At 38.2% G+C, this 26,116-nt stretch overlaps 1 protein-coding gene across 8 annotated transcripts in view; it reads left to right on the top strand.

Moving 5' to 3' along the window:
• Nucleotides 1–26,116, top strand: part of TUSC3 (tumor suppressor candidate 3) — a 214,666-nt gene that overhangs the window by 79,818 nt on the left and 108,732 nt on the right. For all 8 annotated transcript variants that reach the window (XM_070068484.1, XM_070068487.1, XM_070068485.1 and 5 more), the window contains exon 3: nt 21,784–21,901. In XM_070068484.1, coding sequence (XP_069924585.1) covers nt 21,784–21,901 — 118 coding nt within the window. The remainder of the gene's footprint in view (nt 1–21,783; nt 21,902–26,116) is intronic.

The following is a 26,116-nucleotide window of genomic DNA, read 5'->3' as shown; positions in this document are numbered from 1 at the left end:
AGGTGGAGGATTAGCCTAGTGAGCCGTGGCGCCGGCCAGTAGGTATTCTTTTATAAAGGAGAATTTTTCCTACTTCCCCTATTATTTTGAGTATCTCAATTTCTGTATTCGTTTTTATTTGCTAATTCATTGCTATGATTATGCTTCTTCATATTCAGGTAATCATAAATTTGTCCAGTGGACCAACTCTTGTATCCTGAGGTATCTCCATTCTTACGCATTCAGGGATGAATTGTTATAAGGTTACTTTGTACCTTATTTGCCATAGAAGTGGAATTAGCATTTCTGTCAGGGAGTCCTGATTCCTTTCAGTGGGAAACAATAATTAAAAAGCAAGAGCTGAGGTAGATACACTCTTTACTGCTGGATAGTATCACTGCTTTCAGGCCTTTTTAGCAGACATAGTTACGAGGTGTGTGTGTGTGTGTGTGTGTGTGTACATCATTACTTGTGCATATATATATATATAAATCTATATTTTAAAATTATTACCTCCATTATCTAGTTAAGAAAAGCATCACCCGGGGACTGGCCTTGGGACAGCAGGTAAATCTGCCTACAATGCCAGCGTCCCGTATGGTGCCACTCGGAGTCCCGGCTGCTCTACTTCTGATCCATCTCCCTAATGGCCTGGGAAAGCAACGGAACAAGGCCCAGGTCCTTGGGCCCCTGCTCCCATGTGGGAGACCCAGAAGAAGTTCCTGGCTCCTGGCTGGTCTTGCTCAGCTCTGGCCATTGGGACCATTTGGGGAATGAACCAGTGGATGGAAGATCGATCGATCGATCGATCGCGCGCGGGCTCTCTCTCTCTCTCTCTCTCTCTCTCTCTCTCTCTCTTCCTCTGTCTTTCTCTCCCTCTCTTGGAAATGTAAAAAAAAAAAAAAAAAAAAAATAGAAAAAAGCATCACACAGTTCATCTTCTTCCTTGTTCCATACTTTGATCTCCTTTTTCCAAAAATACTGAGTTCTAGCAATATTGATGTGTTTGCTTATTGGCTCTTTTTTTTTTTTTTTTTTTTTTTTTTGACAGGCAGAGTGGACAGTGAGAGAGAGACAGAGAGAAAGGTCTTCATTTGCCATTGCTTCACCCTCCAATGGCTTCTGCGGCCGGCGCACCGCGCTGATCCGAAGGCAGGAGCCAGGTGCCTCTCCTGGTCTCCCATGGGGTGCAGGGCCCAAGTACTTGGGCCATCCTCCACTGCACTCCCTGGCCACAGCAGAGAGCTGGCCTGGAAGAGAGGCAACCGGGACAGAGTCTGGCACCCCAACCAGGACTAGAACCCAGGGTACCGAAGCCGCAGGCGGAGGATTAGCCTAGTGAGCCATGTCGCTGGCCTGCTTATTGGCTCTTACAATGAATATGTAAGTTTCAGAATAATAAAACTAAAGTGGCCTGTGACAACAAAACTGTTAATTAAGCTACCTAATTCTTATGCAGTTCTTTTTTTAGCATTAGCAAAGGAGAATGTACAAAAGAATATTGTGTTTAAAACTTAAGAGGGTTGAGAGCCAGCACCACTGGTGGCTCACTTGGTTAATTCTCTGCCTGTGGCACTGGCAACCCATAAGGGCGCCGGGTTCTAGTCCCAGTGCCCCTCTTCCAGTCCAGCTCTCTGCTGTGGCCCGGGAGGGCAGTGGAGGATGGCCCAGTGTTTGGGCCCCTGCACCTGCATAGGAGACCAGGAAGAAGCACCTGGCTCCTGGCTTCCCATGGGCCCATTCGGCTGTAGCGGCCATTTGGGGGGTGAACCAAGGGAAGGAAGACCTGTCTCTCTCTCTCTTTCTCTCTCTCTCTCTCACTATCTAACTCTATCTGTCAAAAAAAACCCAAAAAAACAAAAAAACAAAAACTTGGATTAATCCATTTCCTTGACCCTGAGGTCTTTTGATAGACAGGTAGGTGTACTTGTTTCTGTCTAAATTCAGTTTTAGGTTTACTTTGTTTAGTTGTTTATGTAATTTTGCCTTTTGAATATGCAAAGCATGGTTATAAAACATATGTTCATGTGTATGTGTATGCCTGCATATGTACATATATATTAAAATGTAACATGTATATATTTATATAGATGAAAATGAATATTTTGAAAAAAGTCATTCTCATCCTATCCTCTACCTCATTCCTACCTATGCCCTAGTGGTAACATTTATTAGCATCTTGCTTGTCCATTTTGCATACATAGTATGATTTTTCATCAGTTTCTTATAGATGGTAGTTGCTCTTACTTGAATGTCCTCACCAAATATCATGTTGAAATTTATTTCTTGTTAGAAGGCAGTAGGAGGTGGGATCAGGGGAAACCTTTGAGAGTTGCTTAAGCTGGAGCTCTCCTGAAGGAGGTATCTCCAGAATGGGTCTTTCAGAAAGCCAGTTTAGTTCTTGGCATGTGATGCCCTGTGCTACTGTGTGACTTTGCAGAGTCCTCACCAGCAGTGAGGCCTGCGCCAGATGTAGCCCCTGGCCTTGGAAATCCTAGCTTCCAGAACTATGAAATAATGAACCTTTACTCTTTATAAATTGCCCAGTCTTTGGTATGCAGTTACAAAAACATAAAAATGAGCAGAGACAGACATTTGGGTGGTTTCTAATATTTTGTCTTAGCAAAAAATGCCATGGTGAATAATGGTGTGTGTATGTTTTGTATTGCTAAACATGTGTCTTCAGGGTAAATTCTTAGAAGTGAGGTTGCTGGCTTACAGAGTAAATGCATATGCAGGGTTATTAAATATCGCCAGTTTCCCATTCAAATCTTAGGTAGTTTGTACTCCCACTAACAGTTTATTACAGTGCCTGTTTTTGTACAGCTTTGAAGTAGTGTGGTGATGCTGTTGAAATTTTGTTAATGTGATAGTTGATATCTTAGTAGTTTTGCTTTGTGTCTCTTCATATATTTAAGTGCTATGTGCCTGTCTTTTGTGAATTAGCTGTTAGTGTCTTTTGTTCATCTTTAAAAGTTTTCCCTTGATTGTTAACAGCTGCATGTATATCAAGTAGATTTGTCCTTTATCTGCGGTATGAGATTTTCTTTCAGTTTGTCACCATATTGCAGTGTCAAACCTAGGTTATAGAGGAGTTTGAAGACACAAAAAGCTCTCACAATTATTGCCTTGATAATTTTAAATTTAAATAATATATGACTCTTTGATTTAAGGTACAAGGGTAGGTTGATTAGTCTCTCTCCATCTCTGTCTCTATTCCCTTGTATTGTCTGACCTTTCTCTGACATTTGCAAAGACCTTTTTTTTTTTAAGATTTATTTGTTTATTGGAGAAGTGCAGCTATAGACAGAGAAAGATTGGGGAGGGGGAGAGAAACAGGGAAGGGGAGGGAGGGAGGGAGAGAGAGAGAGAGAAAAAGCCTTCCATCCACTGGTTCACTTCTCAATGGCCACAACAGCTGGAGCTGGGCCAGTCTGAAGCAAGGAGCCAGGAGCTTCTTCCAGGTCTCCCACATGGGTATCAAGGGCCCAAGCACTTGGGCCGTCTTCTGCTTTTCCAGGCACAACTGCAGGGTTCTGGATTGGAAGTAGAGCAGCTTGGACTCGAACCAGTGCTCATGGGGGAAGCTGGCTTGCAGACAGCTACTTAATCTGCTGTGCACATTGTACTGCACCAATTGCTGCCCCAAAATGTACATTTTTAAGATTGCTGTTTATCCCTTTATACTTTCAGGTCTGTTTCTTTATATTGCCTAGTAGCCTCTGTTTGTATCCACTGTTCTTCATGTATTTTCAGTATTTCTCATCTCAGATAAGATCTCATTCTCAAGGTTATTCCCTGCCCCCCAACTACTACCTGGTTCCACATCTGTTAGGATCTCTCTTCCTGTCTTTTCCACAGTCTCCTCCTTCCTGTTTGCGCATTGTCATTTGAATCTGCAAATGTGACTTTCCTCTCTTGGATGCATCTTTCTGTAGGATTCCCTTGATTCTAGGTATTCTGTTAGCATGAGCAATTTTATTGGATGTTCTTAGACAACTATGTGATTTTTAGAAGTTGTGTGTAGGTTGTCTTTATCTTTCATGAATATAGTCATTTTCCAGATATTCTTTTATGCTTAGTAGGGAAATTTGGAATCTGACCACAAATAAGAAATTTCTTTGTGGACAAACTATTATAATGTGTTGACAGTGATGATATGTCAGTGCTTGATCACATGAAGTTCAAGGTTTTGTACTTTTTTTATGAGCTTAGTGGGACTTTATTAAATGCAATGAATGAGAATGATCTCAAATTGGTGAAAATCTCATTTCTTGTTACATGGTTATAGCTACAGATAGGTTATAAAATAGCATTTTATTTCTCTGAAAATGCTTTATTTATGAAGACTATAACTGAAATGATACTACCTTTAAAAGTAGGGTCATGATAACTAGTCTCAAGCTTCAAAATAAATATCAAAGTTTCTACATTTTTAAAACTGAAGCTAGAAATATTTATATAAATACATGCTAATAAATCACAATAATATTTATGGTTTTGATTTCCATGATTTTAAGATGATAGTTGTGGTAGTCCATTTTTCACTGCTATGGTAAAATAACTTAGGGCAGATACTTCATAAAATAAAGTTTATTTAGTTCATAGTTGTGGAGTTTCAAGGGCATGGAGGCAGCCTCAACTCATCTCTGGTGAGAACCTCATGTGAATTGCAGGAGTGTGTGTAAGAGGAAGAGATTGCATCTCCAAACAGAAAGTCTGAGAGCAGTCCAGTAGCTGGGTTTGCTCTGTGCCAGCTCTCTCTCATGGGAGCTCAGGAGTACCATGAGAGGTCCCTTAATCCCTTCCAAGGGCAATGACAACTCCACCTGTGACTTAAGATAAAATGACTTATGGACCTCCCATTGGCTCCACTTTTTTTTTAAATTTTATTTATTCATTTTAAAGGCAGAGTTAGAGAGAGGAGGAGATATCTTCCACCTGTGAATTCACTCCCAAGATGGCCTCAAGGATCGGAGCTGGGCCGAGACAAAGCGAGAGGCTCCACCTTGAATGGTCCATGTCACCTAACAACACTACCGCAGTAGGGACATGAATATTTGGGGACATACAGTGTCTAAATTATAGAAGTAAGATGTAATAGTTTTTATGGCCTCACACCTTAGTCCTTTGAATGATTTCTCTTAAATACCTAGGGGTCTGGATCCTTGAATAGGTTTAGTATAATTCAATATTTTTCAAATAGAACTGCTTCAGTCTTTCTTTGTGGTAGATTATTGTCTTTTTCTATAAAATGCAATAAAGAAGATAACTTGCTCCTTTTATTTATAAATGAATAAAGTGATTACAGTGAATCCTTGTAGGAATATTAACATAATGGACTCAGGATCGCTTTCATTGGGTTGGCGTAATGGGTAAGGCTGCTCCCTGTGACACTGGCTTCCTATATATGGGAACTGATTCGCATCCTGTTCTGGTTGTTCCACTTCTGATCCAGCTGCCTGCTAATGGCCTGGGAAGGCAGCAGAGGATGGCCCAAGTGCTTGAGTCCCTGTGCCCATATGGGAGACCTGGAAGAAGCTCCTGGATCCTGGCTTCAGCCTGGCCCAGCTCCAGCCAGGGCACCATCTGTGGAGTGAACCATTGGGTAGAGATTTCTGTCTCTCCCTTTCTCTCTATATCTCTGACTTTCAAATAAATAAATAAATCTTTCGATTGTTTTTCTCAGAAAGCTTGGCTTTTCACGTGGCTGGCTCTTGACTTGTATGTAGGATCTTGGATTTCAGAAATGAGCCCACTATTCCTTAATTGTGAAGGGTGTCTCCTTTGTACCTAAACTGTTTTTACAAACATAGTAGTTAATGCTGAACACTTGATTTCCTTCTGAGAGTCTGTAAGTTGTATTAGACAGAAGGTATCCACACTACAAGGCTTCTTGGGCACTGAATTTTTAATGAGCTTCCTGGTTAGAAAGCACTTGGACATGTTGTCACAACTGTTTGCCAAAGGCATTAAGTGAATCCTGTGTGGTTTGGCAGGGAGTCACTCTTGAAAGCTTCGGCTGATCCTCTCAGACTTTGTCCTCAGAGCCTTTTCTTTTTGTTGATTTTTACTTGTATTCTTTCACTGTGACAAATCTTAATTATGAATGTAATTATATACTCATTCCTGTGAATCTCTTTAGTTAATCTTCAAACCTGGGGAACCCCTCAACACAGACCCTTTTAATAAATCTGAGATGCGTATTGTACCCATGACATGAAATTTTATATACGTTGTAGCTTTTATTTAGAATTTTAGGTCTGGAAAATAAAAGGTTTTTTTACTATCCTTAATAGTCTTTTATTATCCTTAACAATACTGTGATGAAGCAGTGTTATATTGACGATAACATTTAACTTTTTGAACAAATATTTATTGAACAGTCAGAATGTGTAGGTATGATGAGCACCAGAGGGAAATAGTGAATAGACTGGTCTGGCTGCAGCTTTCTTTCTTTTTTTTCTTTTTAATTAAGTTATACAAGTTTCACATATCTCACATACAGATTTAGGAACATAGTGAAATTCTCCCCTCCATTTCTACTCCTCCCCCTCCATCTCGGATTCCCACTGTTAAATATACCTAAAATAGATCATGGTAAAGGTTAATGATCATATATCTAACCCTTCTTTAAGTAATGGAGCTCAACAAATAGTATGAAGAAAAAACAACAGAATAAAACTAAACAAAACACGGTTCTTCAATGGAAGAGATAAGGGCTATAAATAATCATCAAATCTTTAGATGTCTATTTCAGTCCAATACATTGTGTATCAGGTATCCTGTTAGTTTCATTGGATCAGGGGAAACATATGATATCAGTCTTTATTGGGACTCGCTTATTTCACTAAGTATAATGGATTCCAGTTGCTACCATCTTGTTGTGAAAGACAGGATTTCTTTTTTTTTTCTTTTTTTCTTTCTTTCTCTCTTTCTCTTTCTTTCTTTCTCTTTCTCCCTCTTCCCCCCCCCCTTTTTTTTTACAGCTGAGTAGTACTTCATAGTGAATATATACCATAATTTCTTTATCCAGTCAGCAGTTGATGGGCATTGGGTTGGTTCCCTATCTTTGCTATTGTGACTTGTGCTGCAATGAACTTGGAGGTACAGATGACTCTTTCATATACTGAATTCTTTTGGTCTGGATAAATTCCCAGGAGTGGGATGGCTGGATCATATGGTAGGTCTGTATTCAGACTTCTGAGGTATCTCCATACTGTCTTCCATAGTGGTTGCACCAGTTTACATTCCCACCAACAGTGGATCAAGGTACTTTTTCCTCCACATTCTCACCAGCATTTGTCATTTGATGAGTTCTGTATGCCAGCCATTCTAACTAGAGTGAGGTGAAACCTCATTGTGGTTTTGATTTGCATTTCCCTTATGGCTAATGATCCTAAGAATTTTTGCAAGTGTCTGTAGGCCATTTGAATTTCCTCTCTTGAAAAATGCCTGTTTAAGTATTTTGCCCATTTCTTCACTAGATCCTCTGTGTTATTGTTGAATTTCTTGAACTCTTTATGTATTCTGATGTTAAACTTGTATCTGTTGAATAGTTTGCAAATATTGTCTCTCATTCTATGGGTTGTCTCTTCATTTTGCTGAGTGTTTCTTTTGCACTGCAGAAGCATCTCAGCTTGGTGTAATCCCAGTTGTCATTTTGGGCTTTGATTGGCTGTGCTTTTGGGGTCTTTTCCAAGAAGTCTTTGCCTACGCCAGTGTCTTGTAGAGTTTCCCCCATGTTCTCTAATGATTTGCAGTTTTATGAAGTATAAAGCCACTCAACAATTCCCGACTTTCAGCAATAAAATGCTATTTGACTTTTTATTTTGCCATGTGGTATTAATCTTAGTATTATATTGTTTAAGTCAAGTTAAAAGTGTTATGGTTAGTTTTATATTTGTTTAATTTTATACTAAATTACACTTGTATGTATTTTTTAAAAAAAATATTTATTTATTTGAAAGAGTTAGAGAGGCAGAGAGAGAGGTCTTCGATCTGCTGGTTCAGTCCCCAATTGGCTGTAATGGCCGGAGCTGCGCCAATCCGAAGCCAAGAGCCAGGAGCTTCTTCCCGGCTCCCACGTGGGTGCATGGGCCCAAGGACTTGAACCATCTTCGACTGCTTTCCCAGGCCACAGCAGAGAGCTGGATCGGAAGAGGAGCAGCTGGGATTAGAACCAGCTCCATATGGGATGCCAGTGCTTCAGGCCAGGGCTTTAACCTGCTGTGCCACAGCGCCGGCCCTGTATTATTTTCTTTTATACATAGATTAATCCACTTAAGTTTTGGAAATAAGGCCTTCTCTAGGATCAGATGAATTACTTTATCAAATAAGCAAATAAGTTTTCAATCTTTTTTTTCCCCAACATTCTTTTACATGAATTATCCTGATATGGTACATAAATGCTGTTTTCATATCTAGTCTTCTGAAATTTCATGGATAATGTGTATTATAAAGGAACTGTTCATGGTTTTCAAAAAATTTGAAATTTGACCTTTTAATCCCATTTTTCTGTGAACATTTTACAGTTCCCTTGTAAATGCTGTATGTTGCTGGAACACATCCTTAGAAGGTGTGACTAACTTACCTTGGTACATCTTCAAGGCATTTTTACTGCAGCATAATTGCAGAGGATTTTTTAGTGTAAGTGGACTGGGGACAATACTTCGAAAATTGAGTGCCTGTATCTTTGCCTGTATGTGTGTAGACATAATCTATCTCATTTTCTATTTTTTTTTTTATTTATTAGACAAGTATAGTTACAGACAGTGAGAGAGAGAGAAAGGTCTTCCTTCCGTTGGTTCACTCCCCAGATGGCTGCAACGGCTGGTGCTGTGCCGATCTGAAGCCAGGAGCCAGGTGCTTCTTCCTGGTCTCCCATGCAGGTGCAGGGCCCCAAGCACCTGGGCCATCTTCCAATGCCCTCCTGAGCCACAGCAGAGAGCTGGACTGGAAGTGGAGCAACTGGGACTAGAACCGGCGCCCATAAGGGATGCTGGTGCTGCAGGCGGAGGCTTATCCATGTGAGCCACAGCGCTGGCCCCGACATAACCTATCTCATACTGAGTTTAAATCCACTTTGCTCCATTTAATTATTGGCTGTTGGACTGGGACAAGTTGTTTAATTTCTGTGCCTCACATTTGTCATTTGAAATGGAATAAAACTAGTATATATCATAAGGCCTTGTCAGAAAACAAAACAAGAACAATAAAGATGTACAAGGAAATTTGTAAAGTGATGGAAATGTTTATTACATCAATTGTGGTAATAAGCACATACAAATATCTAAAGTCATCAAATGTTGTCAGTTGTATACACATTAATTTTACACAGTTTATTTGTATGCCAGTTGTACCTCGATTAAGTTGTAGGGAAAAAAAAAACCTCCAAGGGTATTTTTTCAATGTTTAGCATACCATGTTCACATGTGGTCTAAACTGGACATTCAGGGGTAATGTTGTAGCCCAGCAGAGTAAGCTGCCTGCGATGTCAGGGCCCTCTGTCAGTGCAGGTTTGAGTCCTGCTGCTGTACATCTACTCCATCTCCCTGCTAATGCACCTGGGAAAGCAGCAGAGGACAGGCCAAGTGCTTGGGCTCTTGCCACCCACATGGAATTCAGGCTTCTAGGTTCAGTCTGGCCCAGCTATAGCTCTTATGGCCATTTGGGGAGTAAACCAGCAAATGGAAGATCTTACTCTCCCTGTCCTTCCCCATCTTTTTGTACCTCTGCCTTTCAAATAAACAATTTTTTTTTTTGAAAAAAGACATTTGGAACAACATTACAATATACTGAATAGAAAGGTTGCTTGTAATATAATTTGTTAGCATCACAAGATAGATGAGTGTGTGTGTGTATAAAGCATATAATCAGTCTCTGGTCAATCAATGTCCAAGAGTTATTTAAAAATAATATATGAATCTCCTTACCTTTACCCAAGTTTTGCTGTGAACTTGTAACTGTTCTAAAAAATAGTATAATTTGAGGTGATAGATATGTTAATTAGCTAGATATAATCATTCCACATTGTATTAAAATCATCACTTTATATCATAAATGTATACAACTGTAATTTATCAATATGTAATATAATAACTTAATATAATGCTTAAGAAATAAAGACTACATGAAATACATGTTTCAGGCACACAGTAAACCTTGGTAAATGGTATTGATGATGGTGACACGTTGCAGAGTAGAGAAAACAATCGCTGTGTCTTCCAACAGTGTCTGTAGCCTTGTGTCTGCCTTTTGAAAGTGTGATTGCTTTTTATTCTTCAGCACATGAGGCTACAGCGTAGTCTTCGGCTATTCTGCAAGATTTAAGGTGTGAATTGACATTTTTTAACTTGTCAGATTTTCCAATAAATATATTAATTCACCTATTTAACAGAATCTTTCTGAATATAACGATAGTTCCTTGGCATGTTATCACTAACAAGCTTTACATTGTCTTTAATTTGCTCAATTCGTGTTTTGTAATCATTTGCAATTACAAGTGTTTCTAGTGGATTGAAGTACCTTGAGGTAAGGTAATGTCTTAACTCTCCCAAACATGGAATTAATTCATCTGTTTGTTTATTTACTCATTCTTTATCATTGCTTCGACAAATGTCTTTCAAGTACATACTATAATCCTCATATTTATAGTATTCATACATAGTAGGTTAAAAAAACAACCTGGCTAAGTGATCAGTGGGTGAGTCCCTTTGCCTGTTACATTGCATATGACTCATCTTGAAATACTGCATTTAAGCATTTCTGTATTACTGTTAATTATAACTTTATACAATTTGATATATTTTATGTGCATATACATTTTTGGTTTAAATGTATATTTGAATCCCATGTTTTATGTTAGACATGTCTTGCAAAGAAAAATAGCTACTTTTGTCTGATAAAGGAGAAGTTGGGTGCATTGGAAACAGAGCTCTTAGACACAACTGTTTATTTTGCCAAGTAGTGAATTATGCATAGTCAATTGCAGTGTGGTAGTGAACTGTTGATTCCTCGGCTCTTCAGAGGCATTGGATTTATTTAATACATTTTTGTATATTCAGCACAATCAGAGAAACAACTCTGTTGAAACCAGCTTTTTTTTCCTACTCAGGATTTCATATCCTTAAGCAATAGGTGAATCAGCTCACTTCAGACCTATGTGTATTGCTGTGTATAGAAATTTAGTATTTGCAGCTTTCTGAAGACATATTATAGAAAAACATGTATGTAATGTAACATGTATGTATATAATGCATCATGAATACATGACTAAGACGGCATATATTGGGACTTCGGTATGACCATTATCTTAGAGGAATTTTGATTAATATTACAAAGAGAAACCGTATTTTTTAAAACATCCCTTCAAGACCATTAAAATAAAAATTGCATTCATCATGGGAAACATTAAATATATAGAACTATAGATGATTTAATGCTTTTTAGTTTTACATAACCTTTAAAAAGGATTATAATAAAAGTGGCATTTGGATTAAGTGATGTTTCTTCTTGTTCTCATAATAAAAAATGGAAAAGATTTAATATAATAGCTTGAACAGAACAGTGCCCTGCAGTTACTGGTTAAGCGCTCCTGGTTCCCTGGGATGCAGCTCGACTGCCCTCTTCAGGCTGCATGAGAATATATTAGAAGAACTTAAGTGTGCTCCCTGAGTTCTTAGGTAGGAGTCTCGTATCCCTGAGAACTACGCAATCCAAAATACTTCTTACCTGCAATGTGGGAAATATAGTTAGGTAATTTAAGTGCTTGGAACTTCTTGTGGTTTTCTGTTTCCAGTTTCCGTTGGTGCTGATGTCTGAAGTTGCTAATAAGCACTGGTGATGTCTTAAATTGCCCAAGTTGAAATAAGTCTATACAAGAACCTTGTGAATTTCTTTACCTGTCATAAGTTCAGTTTCCTCTGCCTCCCACGAAGCATTAGTTAGCATAGAGGGGGAACTGCTGTAGCACAGTAGGTTAATCCTCTGCCTGCAGCGCCAGCATCCCATAGGGGCACTAGTTCTAGTCCCAGCTGCTCCTCTTCCGATCCAGCTCTCTGCTGTGGCCTGGGAAAGCAGTGGAGGATGGCCCAAGTCCTTGGACCCTTGCACCATGTGGGAGACCCGGAGGAAGCTCCTGGCTTCTGGTCAGCGCAGCTCCAACTGTTGCGGCCATTTGAGGAATAAACCAGTGGATGGAAGACTGACTCTCTCTCTCTCTCTCTCTCTCTCTCTGTCTGTCTGTCTCTCTCATTCTCACTGTCTGCAACTCTACCTCTCAAAAAGTTAGCATAGAGGGGGTGACATAAGGGATAGCTGGAGAATATGGAGAATAGGCTAGTTGTTGGGGGCAGTTTTGCTAATGAGTCTTCTGTACTCTAAATATGTAACATGCAAATTAAAATACGGATTTCTTTGGCTCCCTAAATTCACTGTAATGACCAGACAGTTTTCTCACAGGTCCATTTCTGCTGAGTTATACCCAACAGAAGAAAGCCTGCACATACCTTGTCAGCATAACATTTTCTTTAAGTATTGTATGTGAGTCAAGAAAATGTAACTTGCTTTGGCTCCTGTGGAATTTTTTTATTCTTACTAAAGATATTCCTCAGGAAATTATTTAGAAAAATTTGCAGGATGCTATGGGTGATAAAGGTCACATCATTTATAAATTAAAAAAAAAGTTTATTTATTTGAAAGGCAGAGTTACAGAGAGGCAGAAGCAGAGAGGAAGGGAAGGGAGGGAGGGGGAGAGAGAGAATTTTCCATCCACTGGTTCACTCCCCAGATAGCTGCAACTGCTGGAGCTGTGGTTATCCAAAGCCAGGAGCTGGGAGCTTCTTCCCGGTCTCCCACGTGGGTGCAGGGACCCAAGCACTTGGGCCATCTTCTTCTGCTTTCCCAGGCCACAGCAGAGAGCTGGTTGGGAAGTGGAACAGCTGGGACTTGAACCAGGGCCCATATGGGATGCTGGCACTGCAGGTGGCGGCTTTACCTGCCATGACACATGCTGGCCCCTGTTTATAAATTTACCTGTCTTTATTTTTCCTACTAGGCCACTAAAGTAACATTTGGAGAGGATTCCAGGCAGTTATTTCTACTTAGTTATTTTGCATATCTACCCCAGTCAAGAACATTTTTAAAAATGTAGTTGACGGCAGGGCTGGTGCTGTGGCTCACTTGGTTAATCCTCTGCCTGCGGTGCTGGCATCCCATATGGGTGTCGGGTTCTGGTCCCGGCTGTTCCTCTTCCAGTCCAGCTCTCTGCTGTAGCCCGGGAGGGCAGTGGAGGATGGCCCAAGTGCTTGGGCCCTGCACCCGTGTGGGGGCCCAGGAAGAGGCTCCTGGCTTTGGATTGGCATAGCTCCAGCCGTGGCAGCCATTTGAGGGGTGAACCAACGGAAGGAAGAGCCTTTTCTCTGTTTCTCTCTCTCTCACTAACTCTGTCAAAAAAAAAAAAAAAAAGTAGTTGTCCAGGTGGTGCTGTGACATAGTAGGTAAAGCCTAGTCTGCGGCGTCTACATCCCATATGGGCATTGCTTCCTGTCCTGACTGCCCCACTTCTGATCCAGCTCCCTGCTAATGGTCTGGCAAAGAAAGAGAAAATGGTCCAAGTGCTTGGGCCTCTGCACCCACATGGGGGACCCAAAAGGAGCCCCTGGCTACTGCTTCAGATGGGCCCAGTTCTGACCCGTGTGGCCCCCTGGAGAGTGAACCAGCGGATAGAAGATCTCTCTGCTTATAGTTCTGCCTCAAATTAATAAATACATAAAACTTTTAAAAAATGTAGTTGCCGGCGCCACAGCTTACTAGGCTAATCCTCTGCCTGTGGTGCCGGCACCCCGGGTTCTAGTCCTGGTCGGGGCGCCGGTTCTGTCCTGGTTGCTCCTCTTCCAGTCCAGCTCTCTGCTGTGGCCTGGGAAGGCGGTGGAGGATGGCCCAGGTGCTTGGGCCCTGTACCCCATGGGAGACCAGGAGAAGCACCTGGCTCCTGACTTCGGATTGGCGCAGCGCGCCAGCCGTGGTGGCCACTTGGGGGGTGAACCAACGGAGGGAAGAACTTTCTCTCTGTCTGTCTCTGTGCCTTTCAAAAAAAAATGTAGTTGTCAACATAAGTTTACAGAATATCATCAAGATCCCATTTATCTGTGTATTGCTCCCAGTCTTATTTTCTAATGTGAAACACATGTCTGTATTAAATATTTAAGATACATTTCTGACTGGATGACCTTCGTTTATGACTTTTCTTTTACCTTACTGTTCTTTTCCTGACCTCTCTTGATTATTGTGATTTTAGTTCTTTAAGATATAACTCCAGTCTTCTACAGCCTTTTCATACCTGCCCTTTTTCTAACTGCCTCAGCCTACTGTGATCTCAACTTCCTCTGTACGCTGTATAGAACCCACAATCTGCTTTCCTTTAAACAGGTGCTTATTTTCTTTGTATTATACTGCGTGTCTGTTCCTTTCTGTAACAAGCCTCTTTCAGATAGAGAATAAAGTATACTTCTGTGTTATTGTAGTATATATTAAAATGCTGAGTATAAATATTTTTGTTGATTAATATATGGATTCCACATGTACATTTCCAATCGGCATTAAGACACGTCATATGGTGATTTAGTCAGTGTAACCTAGTCAAGCTCTGTTCATCTGTAGGTTTAGTTTTTAGCATGCTTACTATATATTGATTAATGATCAAAGTGTAGTATTCATCACTATCAATAATCCATTGTTAAATGCTTGGTTTATAGTAGGTCTCAGCTACTGGGCACACACACACACACACACACAGAATAGATACATGTGTAAAATAAAGAGTGACACAGTTTCAACAGTCATATCAGCAGGTCTTGTAGATGAAGAAATTTGATTTCCGAAGGAGATGAAGTTTTTGAAAGAGGAGAGGGTATTCTAAGCAAGGTGTTTGCACATTGCATACACATGAATTAAGTTGTGTACTATGTTAATAGAGACATATCTTACCTAAGTTTTGGCCAGGACGTATAAGATCTTGATTTCTGTTTTTTCACTATCTTCATTATATAGTTAGAGGCTTTTTAGGATTTTAGAACAGAGATACAACCTACCAGTTGGTTATTGGGAAATTAAAAGCAGGGAGTGATATGGAGTGCAGAGTTTGAAGATGCTGTATCATACTTTTTTTAAAAAACATTGTTCACAGTATTTATGCTTATCAGGGATTATGTTTATTGGTATGAAACCTCTTTTTCTCACTAGAGTGTAAGCTCTCTGAGATCAAAGACCTTGAATTTATTATTCACTTAAGTATTACCTGTCACACTAGTGGCACTAATATGGATTTGTGGGATGTTAATGAGTACATGCTTGTATACTTCATATATTCAAGTAATGTATATATATATATACTTAATAAACTGTAGTAGATTTCGCTTCGGTTATGACAGAAGGAGGAAAGGAAATTCCTTGTATTTATCTTCATTCATTTATAATATAAAATACACATATCAAATACTAAAATGTGACTTTCTCCTGCTTATGATTAGATTAAAGCATTTTCATTTCATATATCATTACCATATGAATGTTACTGTTTGCAGAGTTACCGTTTACCTGCTTCAGTTTAAAAATATAAAGTTGCATAAAGTGCAAAATAATGAAATTTTATTTAATATTCTTCTTTAATTAATATCACCAACTTTTAAGTGATTTTTAATTATTTTAAAGATTTACTGGCCTATTTGAAAGGCAGCATGACAGAGAAGAGGGAGACAGAGATCTTTCTTCTGCTGGTTCACTCCCCAGATGGCTGCAACAGCCAGATCTGGGCCAAACTGAAGCACTGATCCAGGAACTCCATCTAGGTCTCTTACATGAGCACCAGGAGCCCAGGTACTTGGACCATCTTCTACTTCCTTCCCATGTGCGTTAGCAGGAAACTGGATCAGAAGTGGAGCAGCTAGGCCTTGAACAAGCACTCTGATATGGGATGCCAGTGTCACAGGTGGCAGTTTAACCTGCTGCACCTCCAGCACTGGCCCTTAAAAGATCTTTTATAGATAGTGTTGATTTCTTAAGGTTTAATAGTCTGCTAAGATGTTCTGATGGATTTACCAGTGTCAATGCACTGTATGAAGTTATTACATGTTTTTACTTTGAAAATCAATGATGAATACTATCAATAATAATGTATTCCATATAATAAAAACCAAATCAGATTATAGGAATCATGTTCGTTTTAATTCTTGGAGGAGTTGAAGAGGAACAGTGCAGCACCATGGTAAATTGATAAGGGATGGCATAAACTGTGTATTCTTTGTGTCTTCTAGGAATGGAGAGCATATCTGCTATATGGGTCAGCCTCATTGTGCCAGCTAGTAAACACTTCGCCTCTTCCGACCTTTGTGTTTGCTATTCCTGCTGCTGCAACGTCTGTGCTCTGTTTGTCTTTAGTGATTGCTCTTTCTCATATCCAGGATTTTGGCTTTAGAAGTCTTTTACAAACACACAATCTAGATTGTCCGTAATTTTATATAATGCAATTCTGTGTATTTTTCAGAGTATATCCTAGTTCTTAAATTTTATATTTATTATTTAGTTTAAAATGTCAACTTCATGAGAGAAGAAACCTTTGAGGATAAGCTTACTTCTTGCTATTAGGTGCTTAGTAGATAGGCTTTGAATGAATTACAAGACATTAAATCTTACTTCATTACCAAAGTTTTAAAAGTTTATAACTGTTTTATTGAAAATATGAAGATATACTATATAGTTTTCTGTCCACTGAGAACAATGTAGTCTTACACTAATATTTCAGTGATCATATTTGGTACTGTGCTCTAATAATATTAAATGATGCCCATAAGATCCTTAATTTATGCTAAATGGTCTCAGATTACAGCATTGTTCACATTTGGCCTTAAGATACATATTTTAATCACAGCAACATTATGAACTCTTTGTTTATAAAAAAGGACCAAAAGTAAGGAACTACAGTTCTTGACACTTGCATTTATATGTTTGCAGACTTATTGGGCAGAGACAATCACTATATTCATCTGAGCTTTATTTTTATGGTGATTTTTTTCATGGTTAAAAATGTTATTCTTTTTTTTTTAAGATTTATTTTATTTATTTGAAAGTCAAAGTTACAGGTAGTGCCAGAGAGAGGGTGGGGGTCCACTTTTTTACTCCTCAAATGCTTCAGTGGCTGGAGGATCCAAAGCCAGGAGCTAGGACCTTCTTCCGGGTCTGCCACGTGGGTGTAGGGGCCCAAGGATTTTGGCCATCCTCCACTGCTTTCCAGGCCCATTAACAGGGAGCTGGATCAGAAGTGGAGCTGCTGAGATTCAAACCAGCACCCATATGGGATGCTGGCACTGCAGGCTGGGGCTTTAACCACTATGCCACAGCGCTGGCCCCTAAATGTTATTTTTTAAAGATATTTCATGAACTCCTTGATCCTTATATTTCTTGCTATGACAGGTGAAGAATAAACTTTTCTCACCTTTTATGATTTTTATTGATTTTTATATCTTTTGTTTATCACTGTAAAAGTAAATAACATATTTGTATTTTTTAATCTGCTAACTACAAATGATACTTCTTAATTCCCCAACTTGTAACATGAAGATTAGCAAGGGCAACCTTCCCTGTCTTCTGTTCTCTTTTTGATTTATCTACCATTTAACTACTATTTATCTACTATCTATAAATCTACCATTTATCTACTATTTAATTCTATTCCTGCGTTGCCATAGTTAATGGCATTTACATTCTATAGTGTAATAATAATTAGATCTGTGCTTTATGTGTTGACGTAGGCATCTGAAAGGAGATAAACAGCATTTATGTCACTGTTCTTCCCTAAATGACAACTGTTGCAAAGTAGTGTTGTTATGTGTTCCTATTCTGCAGTGTTCTTGTTGATGATCTCTGCCTCTCTCAAAAAAATGTTCCGAACAGTCTTTTCCATCATCAGTTTATCAGAATTATACATTTTGGTTTGCTACTTGTTTGGACCTTTTCTGTTCTTTTCCTTTCCTTTTTCCCCCAATTTTGATAACCATTTTCCCAGCTGTGGGAGCAAATGTATCTTACTTGCTAGGGTCTTAATGTCTTTCAGCTCCTTCTGATTTTAATGACGGTTTAGAATCTGTTCTCTTCATCTTGTCTAGTTAAAGTGTTGCTCTAAATTGTACTGGTTGCTTTATAGTTTCATAGTTAAGACTACAGCTTTCTTAAACATCTTATACTCTTTTTACCTTATCACATTTCTAATTGGCTTTTTTCCTTATAGTGCTTCAGATTCTGTTTTTCATTTATACTGCCTTTCCTGTCAGTTATGCTAAGGTGATTTCCCAAGAATGTGTGGTAGGTAAATTTCAGGTTCTTCACATTTCTGAGAACATGTTTGTTTAAACTTGATTATTCAATATAAAATTGTGAATCAAAAATGATATCCCAAACTCTGAGGAATGTTTCTATTTGCTGTTACCTAGTGTTGCTAATATCCAGTCCAATTCAAGCCTCATTGTTTGTTCTTGTTACATTTTATTTTTTTCTAAAAATATTTAGGATACTCTGTTTATCTGTGATGTTATAAAATGCTGCAGTATTTCTCAGTTTTGCTGTTTTCTCATTTCTCTTATTCCTTATTGGGGAAATAATTTTTATAGGATTGCTTTCTTTTATTTGAAAGGCAGAGTTAGAGTGGGCCAGGGGAGGGGAAAAAAAAAAAAAGATTTTCCGTCCACTGGTGCACTCCCCCCATGGCCACAACATCAGGACATGGGCCAATCCAGAGCCATGAGATTCCTCCAGGTCTCCCATGTGGATACAGGGCGCTAATACTTGGGCCACTCTATTGCTGACCTAGGTGCACTAGCAGAGAGCTGGATCATAAGTGGAGCAGCCAGGACCGGGGACTGAACTGGCAGCCATATGGGTCGACAGTATTGCAGGTGGCAGCTTTACCCACTACGCCACAGCACCAGCCCCAGGGGAAATAGTTTTTAAGCTAAAGATTTGGTCTTTTTTAATTGTGTTGTTCTAGAAATAGAATTTCCTTTGCTTTATTCTCTTCTCTTTCTGGACATCTTTCTGTTTGAAAGTTGGATTAATTGGATTGTACTTCCAAGTCTCTTTCTCTCACTTCTCCCATATATTATACCTAGGTCTTCTTTTATTCTGTTAACTTTATTTTTTAAAATTTATTTAATTGAAAGACTGAGTGACAGAAGGAGAGACACAGAAAGAGAGAAAGATCTTTTATCTGCTGGTTCACTCCCAAATTTGCTGCAACAGCTGGGGTTGAGCCTGGCTTAAGCCAGTAGCTTCATTTGAGTCTCCCACGTTGGTGTTAGGGGCCAGCTCTTTGGGCCATTATCTACTGCTTTTCCAAGCACATTAGCTGGGAGCTGCACCATAATTGGAAGAGTGAGGACTCACTCAGATATGGGATGCTGGTGCTGCAAGAAACAAGTTAATTTACATCACCACAATGCTGGCCTCTGTCCTGCCAATTTCACTTAACTCTGTCTTTTAATGTTGGCATATTATTCAAGTGATCATATTTTAAATCTGTCAGTTTTTCTGTCCCTTTTTTGTTACCACATTTTTCTTTTGTATTTGTGTGTATGTGTGTACTGTTGGCTGAAGCAGTCTGTCATGGGCCCTGAGTGTCCCTGTATGTTCTCACTGAGTGTGTCAAGAACAAAGTGTAGGCTTATTATCAGATATTATAAAAAGTAGTAACTCTGGGGCCAGCATTTTGGCATCGCAGATACAGTCACCAGCTGCAATGCCAGAATCCCTAGTGGGTGCCAGTTCATGTCCTGGCTGCCCCACTTCCAATTCAGCTCCCTGTTAATGGACTGGGGAAAGCAGTAGAAGATGGCCTGAGTGCTTGGTCCCCTGTACCTACGTGGGAGACCTGGATGGAGCTCCTGGCTTAGCCCTGGGTGTTGTGGCCATCTGGGATGCCAACCAGCAGATGGAAGATCAGTCTCTCTTTCTGTGTCTCTGTCTTTCTCTCTAACTTGGACTTTCAAATATTTTTTAAAATAGTAACTCTTCTGAACTTAATGTTTTTTTCTCTTACAACACAGTTAGCTATATATGCAGGTGTACCTTTGTGTCACCCTGTGATTCTTGGAGGCTTAGGGAATGAATGGATGCATTCAGAAGTGAAATCATAAAATACTTCGGAGATAGGTATTTGGTGTAGTGATGAAGATGCCGATGTCTCATAAAGAATGCCTGGGTTCAGTACCTGCCTCAGTCCTGATCCACATTTCCTGCTAATGGGGACCCTGGTAGGCAGCAGTGACAGCTGAAGGAGTTGGGTCCCTGCCAGTCACATGGCTTCTCTGGATTAAGTTCTCAGCTCCTAAATTGAAACTCCTCACCATAGTGAGCATTTTCATGGTGATCCAGAAGCTGGGACCTGTTTCTCAACGTCAAATAATTTATTAAAACAAATGAAGTCTTTTGATTCAGTACCCATGAAACAGTAACAGACTAGCATGTTAGCTTGTACATAGGATAATGTTTTATGCCCTGCACATTTTTTGACAAAATGCTCTACTTTGACTTTTTATAGGTATATTAAATTTTAATTTCAATGTTTTGACCCTTTAACTGGAGTCATTTTTGCGTGTTTGTAACATTGTTTTTAATCATGTCAGGTTTTCTTCACATATATGATAATTTTTTTATATTCTAGATATTAACAGAAAATCCAGCATTGGGAGTATTGGCAGATGTTTGTGTCTGCAGTTCAATATGAAGAAGTTTTATTTAGGACCTCAACTTTTAGTTTCATTTTTTCAGTCTTGGGAGTCTTACAAATTTAGTGTTTGTCCCTAGCTTACCACATTATAGTTGCCTTTGAAAGTACACTTTTCCTCCATCAAAACTTTTCTACAAGCCTTCTGTTTAGATATTTCTTGAAATCTATTATGTGCAGTAATTCTACTCCAACACTTTTTGTTACTGTAGAACTGTATCTTTTTATTTCTTTGCTTCTTTTTGGGGGAATTTTTTTTTAATGTTTTAGCGATAACTTGTTGCCTCATGTTTGTATTACTGTGCTTATTTACTTCTAGTAATAACATTCTCCTGTCTAAATATAAACCTTTATCTGGAAAAATCAATAAAATGTCCAATAAAATGGATTCAATGAGTAAATATGGTCTTAGAGGAGAGTTTTATTGTGCCATCTGGTTTAGCTGCTTAGAGAAATTTTTGCTTACTTTAATGCAAATGCATTAAAAATGCATATATAATACACCATAACTCTGTTTATAACTTTAGAATGTATTTCCTTATAATTTTTGTGGGTTTTTTTTTGTCAAGCTTTATTGCAAATGTTCTCCAAAATTGCCCTTTGCCTTTTAATACAAAGAATTAGAAAATTCAACTTACATGTGTAGAAGTAGGGGATCACAAAATGTTTTTGTCTCCTAGAACAAGATTTTTTTTTAATTTAAAGGACCAGGCTAGACTTGTGTCCCATGTAATTGCTGTTACAACTAACTTTGTCCTCATAGCATAGTCTTAAGAAAAACGTAAATGAATCATTGTGGCTGTATGGCCATAAAACTGTTAATGGCAGTATAATTTAAATTTCATGTAATTTTTACATGCCATAAAATATTTCTTTGTATTTTTATGATCATCTAAAAATATCAAAATGTATTTTTAGCTTGTAGTTCACAAATGGACTGGCCAATTCTTGCCCTATCATTTCTTGTTTTACCAACAGCTTGTGAATACTCGAATACTGATGTTTGTGCTCTGCCCCATTATCCTTATCAGGCAAGCTAATGAAGAATACCAAATACTGGCTAACTCCTGGCGCTACTCATCTGCTTTCTGTAACAAACTCTTCTTCAGTATGGTGGATTATGATGAAGGGACAGATGTTTTTCAGCAGGTAAAAGAGTTTTATTTTATTTTGGTAATACATAACATAGTTGGTTATGGTTTATGCATCTTTATTTGCCAAATAAAATAACAATTCATTGAGCAGGTTAACATATGCAGTAAATAGTTACAATAAATTCTGTGACATGATTAAAATAATTACAACTAATGTTGTCTTTATCATTGTATGGTTTTTGATGTTAATATGGTAGACACGTTTTGACCTTTGCATTGTAAAGGAAAAACTTTTTTTCAGCATGTGGTGACAGTTTGTGTGCATTAATCTTATTTTGATATTTAAGCAAATGTGATTTAGGTTGTACTTTGCATACATTTTTGACATTTTATATAAAATTCAGTGCAACTTTTACTTAACCTTGATTTCTTCCAGTATGGTATATAAATCCCAGACAATTACACCTCTAAAGTAGTAAGTATGTATATAAAAGTGTTTTCTCTAGGTTATGGGCTGAATTGTGTCTTGCTAATTGCATATGTTGAAAATCAATGTGATTGTATTTGGAGATAGGGCCTTTACAGAAGTAATTAATGTTAAATGTGTCTATAAATCAGGTAGGACTGATATTTATGTAAGATAAAAAACATCAGGGGAGCACGTGTGCTGAGAGAAACGCCACATGAGCACACGGGGAGAAGACTACCATGTGGAAGTCAGGAAGAGACGCCTTACCAGAAACCATCACTGTTGGCACAGTAATCTTGGACTTCTATTCTCCAGAACTGGGAGAAAATGAACTTCAATTATTTACACTGTCTAGTATGTAATTTACTGTTAATGCAATGAGAAAAGATTGCCACTGCTGTGTACAGTCTTCTCTCTAGAGCAGTGTTGGATTTTGGTATGACAATGCTAGTGGTCCTGAGTGGTGTTTTGATTGGGTCACCATCCTTGTTAGTGATGAGGGCTTATAGTCCAGGCCCTGCTTCAAATGGATCCTCTTATTTAGCTTCACCATGATCCATTGAGGGAAATGTTGCTGCCATTTCACGTACGAGTAAATTAAGGTATGGGGATGTGTTGGTTATTCACAATTACAAAGACTGCATAATTTATAGCTAAAATTTGAACCCTGGTGGCTGGCTTCCAGAGTTCTAGTAGCTCCTAATAATGTTGCCTTGTAGTTAACAGTTTTTTTTTCTGTTTTTATTACCTGATCATCCTTTTCAAATTAAAACTTGTTGCAGTACTGAACATTTGTGGGTGTAGTTATCTTGTACTGTTTCATTTTTCTCACCTGATATCCTTTATCATATGTTCTTCTAGGTCATGAAGAAGCATTTAGCTTTATAGAGAATCTAGCTGACTAATTGTAGATGGGCCATCTGTGGGTAGTTTTGCTTATTTGCTTCCAGGTTGATGATTTTTCAATCTTTGTCAGTTTCTAGTTGAATAAGAGGATTTATTTCTTTTTGCCTTCATTACCCTTTTCCTATCATTATTCTTCACTTATTCCTCCATGAATTTATTTTGATGTATCCAAAATAAATAGGATGTTTATTTGTATCTTGAGTGTTTCTTTGTATTAATCAATTCAGCAAATATCATTGAGTGCCTACTATGTAGGGGCAATATTGACAAGAAAAGTGTGCATATAAGAAGCTTTCAAATTAGAAACCTAATAATAGTAATGATAATGTCATAATAGCAAACATAAGCATATACTTTCTGATAACTTTATAAGGGAAAAGTATGGTACCACAGGAATCAAATATTTCATGAGATTTATAGGTCTCTATAGAATATTAGGAAAACTGACCTTGGACATCATTAGGTGGAATTTGTACTGATTATATATGTATTACATTGTGTATTACAGATTATATATATTTATATATAAATTCTCCCTACTACAGTAGTCGGCTGGGTTCATCCTGCCTGCTGGAGCAGGGGCTTTATGCCCAAATGCTCACCCGAACCATTTTGTAAGCTAAAGAAAGTGGGTCGGGTTTAGTCTGGTTATAATTCTATGTTAAATATCTTTTTAAAAAATTTTAATGGAAGCACCCATATCACTTTGCTCCTGAGTACTCTGAGAAATAAAATCATATAAATGACCATGCATTCCTATTCCAGCACTTCTTCCAAAGCATCATATTTGTAAACTCCGTGACCTACATCGTGCAGCTTTAGTCATTCCTACAGGACTCATACAGAGTGGAAGTATTTTCCGTTATGTAAATAATCATGCAAATAAACCATGCATTCGGCTCTTGGTCTCATTCTTGGAGAAGCTTCTAGAAGACGTGTTTGAGCTCAGTGGGAGAGAAGCAGTTCAGCTCTGTCTCTGTTGAAGACATGCAGGTTACATGTAGCGAGATACATTTTTCAAAAAAAGACTCAAATGCAAACTGCTGTATGAAATTTCTCTATCTTTAAAATACTGGTAGCTTACTCAGATTTTAAAAAGAAAAAAAAAAACTTTATTGGACATCCTACTTCTAGCTTTATACCAAGCACTAACTATTGATTGCTTGTATGTCACTATATAACTATATGATTAGATATAATCAATAAATACCTTTATATACTTTAGACCTAATTTTTTAAAAAGTTCAACATAGATATGAGAGATTAAGACAATATTGTTATAATTGAAAACTTCTCAGGTTAATTTTGATTCAGCAGAATTGCTGGTACAGAACTGCTTTGTCTTTTGCAATACCTAGCCCCTGGCAGAGCAATAACACTTTTCATTTTAGAATGCAGAAATGCATAAACATTATAGCAGTTAATGGTTTCTAGGAGGAATTAAAACCTACAAAATTAAGAAGTAAACATTTTACTTCATTGGAAGAATACTAAAATTTTTAATCCTTACATGTTTTCTTTCCTGCTAACTACGGAGTCATTTTTGTCAAAGCAATCTCAAAATTGATGTTTTAAAGCACTATCAGCAATAGTGTGTTATCTGAAGATAATAATTGTAACAGGGGTAGAAATTTGGTAATTTCTGGTGTATGGGAACTTAGTAAAATACTTTCAGCTCTGAATGAGTCCTGTAGGAATGACTAAAGCTGTGTGATGGTGGGTCATGGAGCTAACAGATAGGATGTTTTGAAAGAAGTGCTGGAATAGGAAACAGCTCTCTGTTCTTTTTGTGTTTAGCCTTAGGGAATTTGTAGTTTTTAGTTAAAGGAAGGCTTTGAGTTACATGGTTTTTTACATCTGAACGTCTAGGCATTAAGCCTTAGTCTATATTTTCAGATCTAATGCAGAAAGTAAAGATGAAGAGAACATCTTCCCTGTAATACTAGATTTACATGTTGGCTGTAGCTATCTCTTGTACATCCATGATAAAAACATCATTATATGTCTTGAGTGGGAGAGCTAAGGGGAGGAAGGAACTTGTCAGCATCACTAAAAGTACGTAACATTCAGAGCCATTGCTGAGGAATGGGGCAAGATAGGCTTCTGACATACAGAATATATACACACATATATACACAAGCACACATGTATATCATATGTATGTATATAAGGGGCATATTCTTATTTGTAATAAGGATGCATGTACATTAAGATGTATGTTATAGTCTGTATGATGTCTATATTGCAGGAACTTGCTCCTCTAATTCTATCTTCATGAAATTTTTCAAAATTTTTATTAAATTTTTTATGGAAAATTCTTATATTTTGTTAGAGTTCAGAAAGCATTATGATAGAGTAATAATGAAGTATCTCAATCAGAAGATCTAAGTTAACAGTTTAGCTTTGTCTCATGATACCTACTTGATCTTTGGTAAATTTTTTATGTGAGCTTAGGCCTTTACCTCCTCTTGTGTAAGAGAAGGAAAATGGTAATGTGTTTCTCATAGGACTGTTGGAGATATTCAAATGAGATACTGTTGTATAACTCCATGCCTAACATATGAATGTTTATTAAATAGTTATAACATTCCAATAATATTGTCATGCAGCCTCATACCTACCCAGACTGCCTTATTTTTGCAGATATTTGCTAAATCTAAATTCTGTAGAAATAATCAAAAGGTAGGGTAAAGGTATGAGAACAAGAAATGAAACAGGGGTGTCTGAACCTTGCTTTAGTTCCTGCTACTGCGACAGAACACCTGAGACTGGATAATTTTTAAGAAACAAAAATGTATTGGCTCACAGTTCCAGTGGCTTAGAAGTCCCATACGTGAGGGTATCAGCTTGAGGCAAGGTACTATTTGCTGTGTCATGGCAGAAGGGGAGAGGGCT

The sequence above is a fragment of the Oryctolagus cuniculus genome, chromosome 2, assembly GCF_964237555.1.
Source record: "Oryctolagus cuniculus chromosome 2, mOryCun1.1, whole genome shotgun sequence".
Lineage (NCBI taxonomy): Eukaryota > Metazoa > Chordata > Mammalia > Lagomorpha > Leporidae > Oryctolagus > Oryctolagus cuniculus.
The sequence above is the reverse complement of the archived record's forward strand: the minus strand, read 5'-3'. Positions and strand labels throughout refer to the sequence as shown.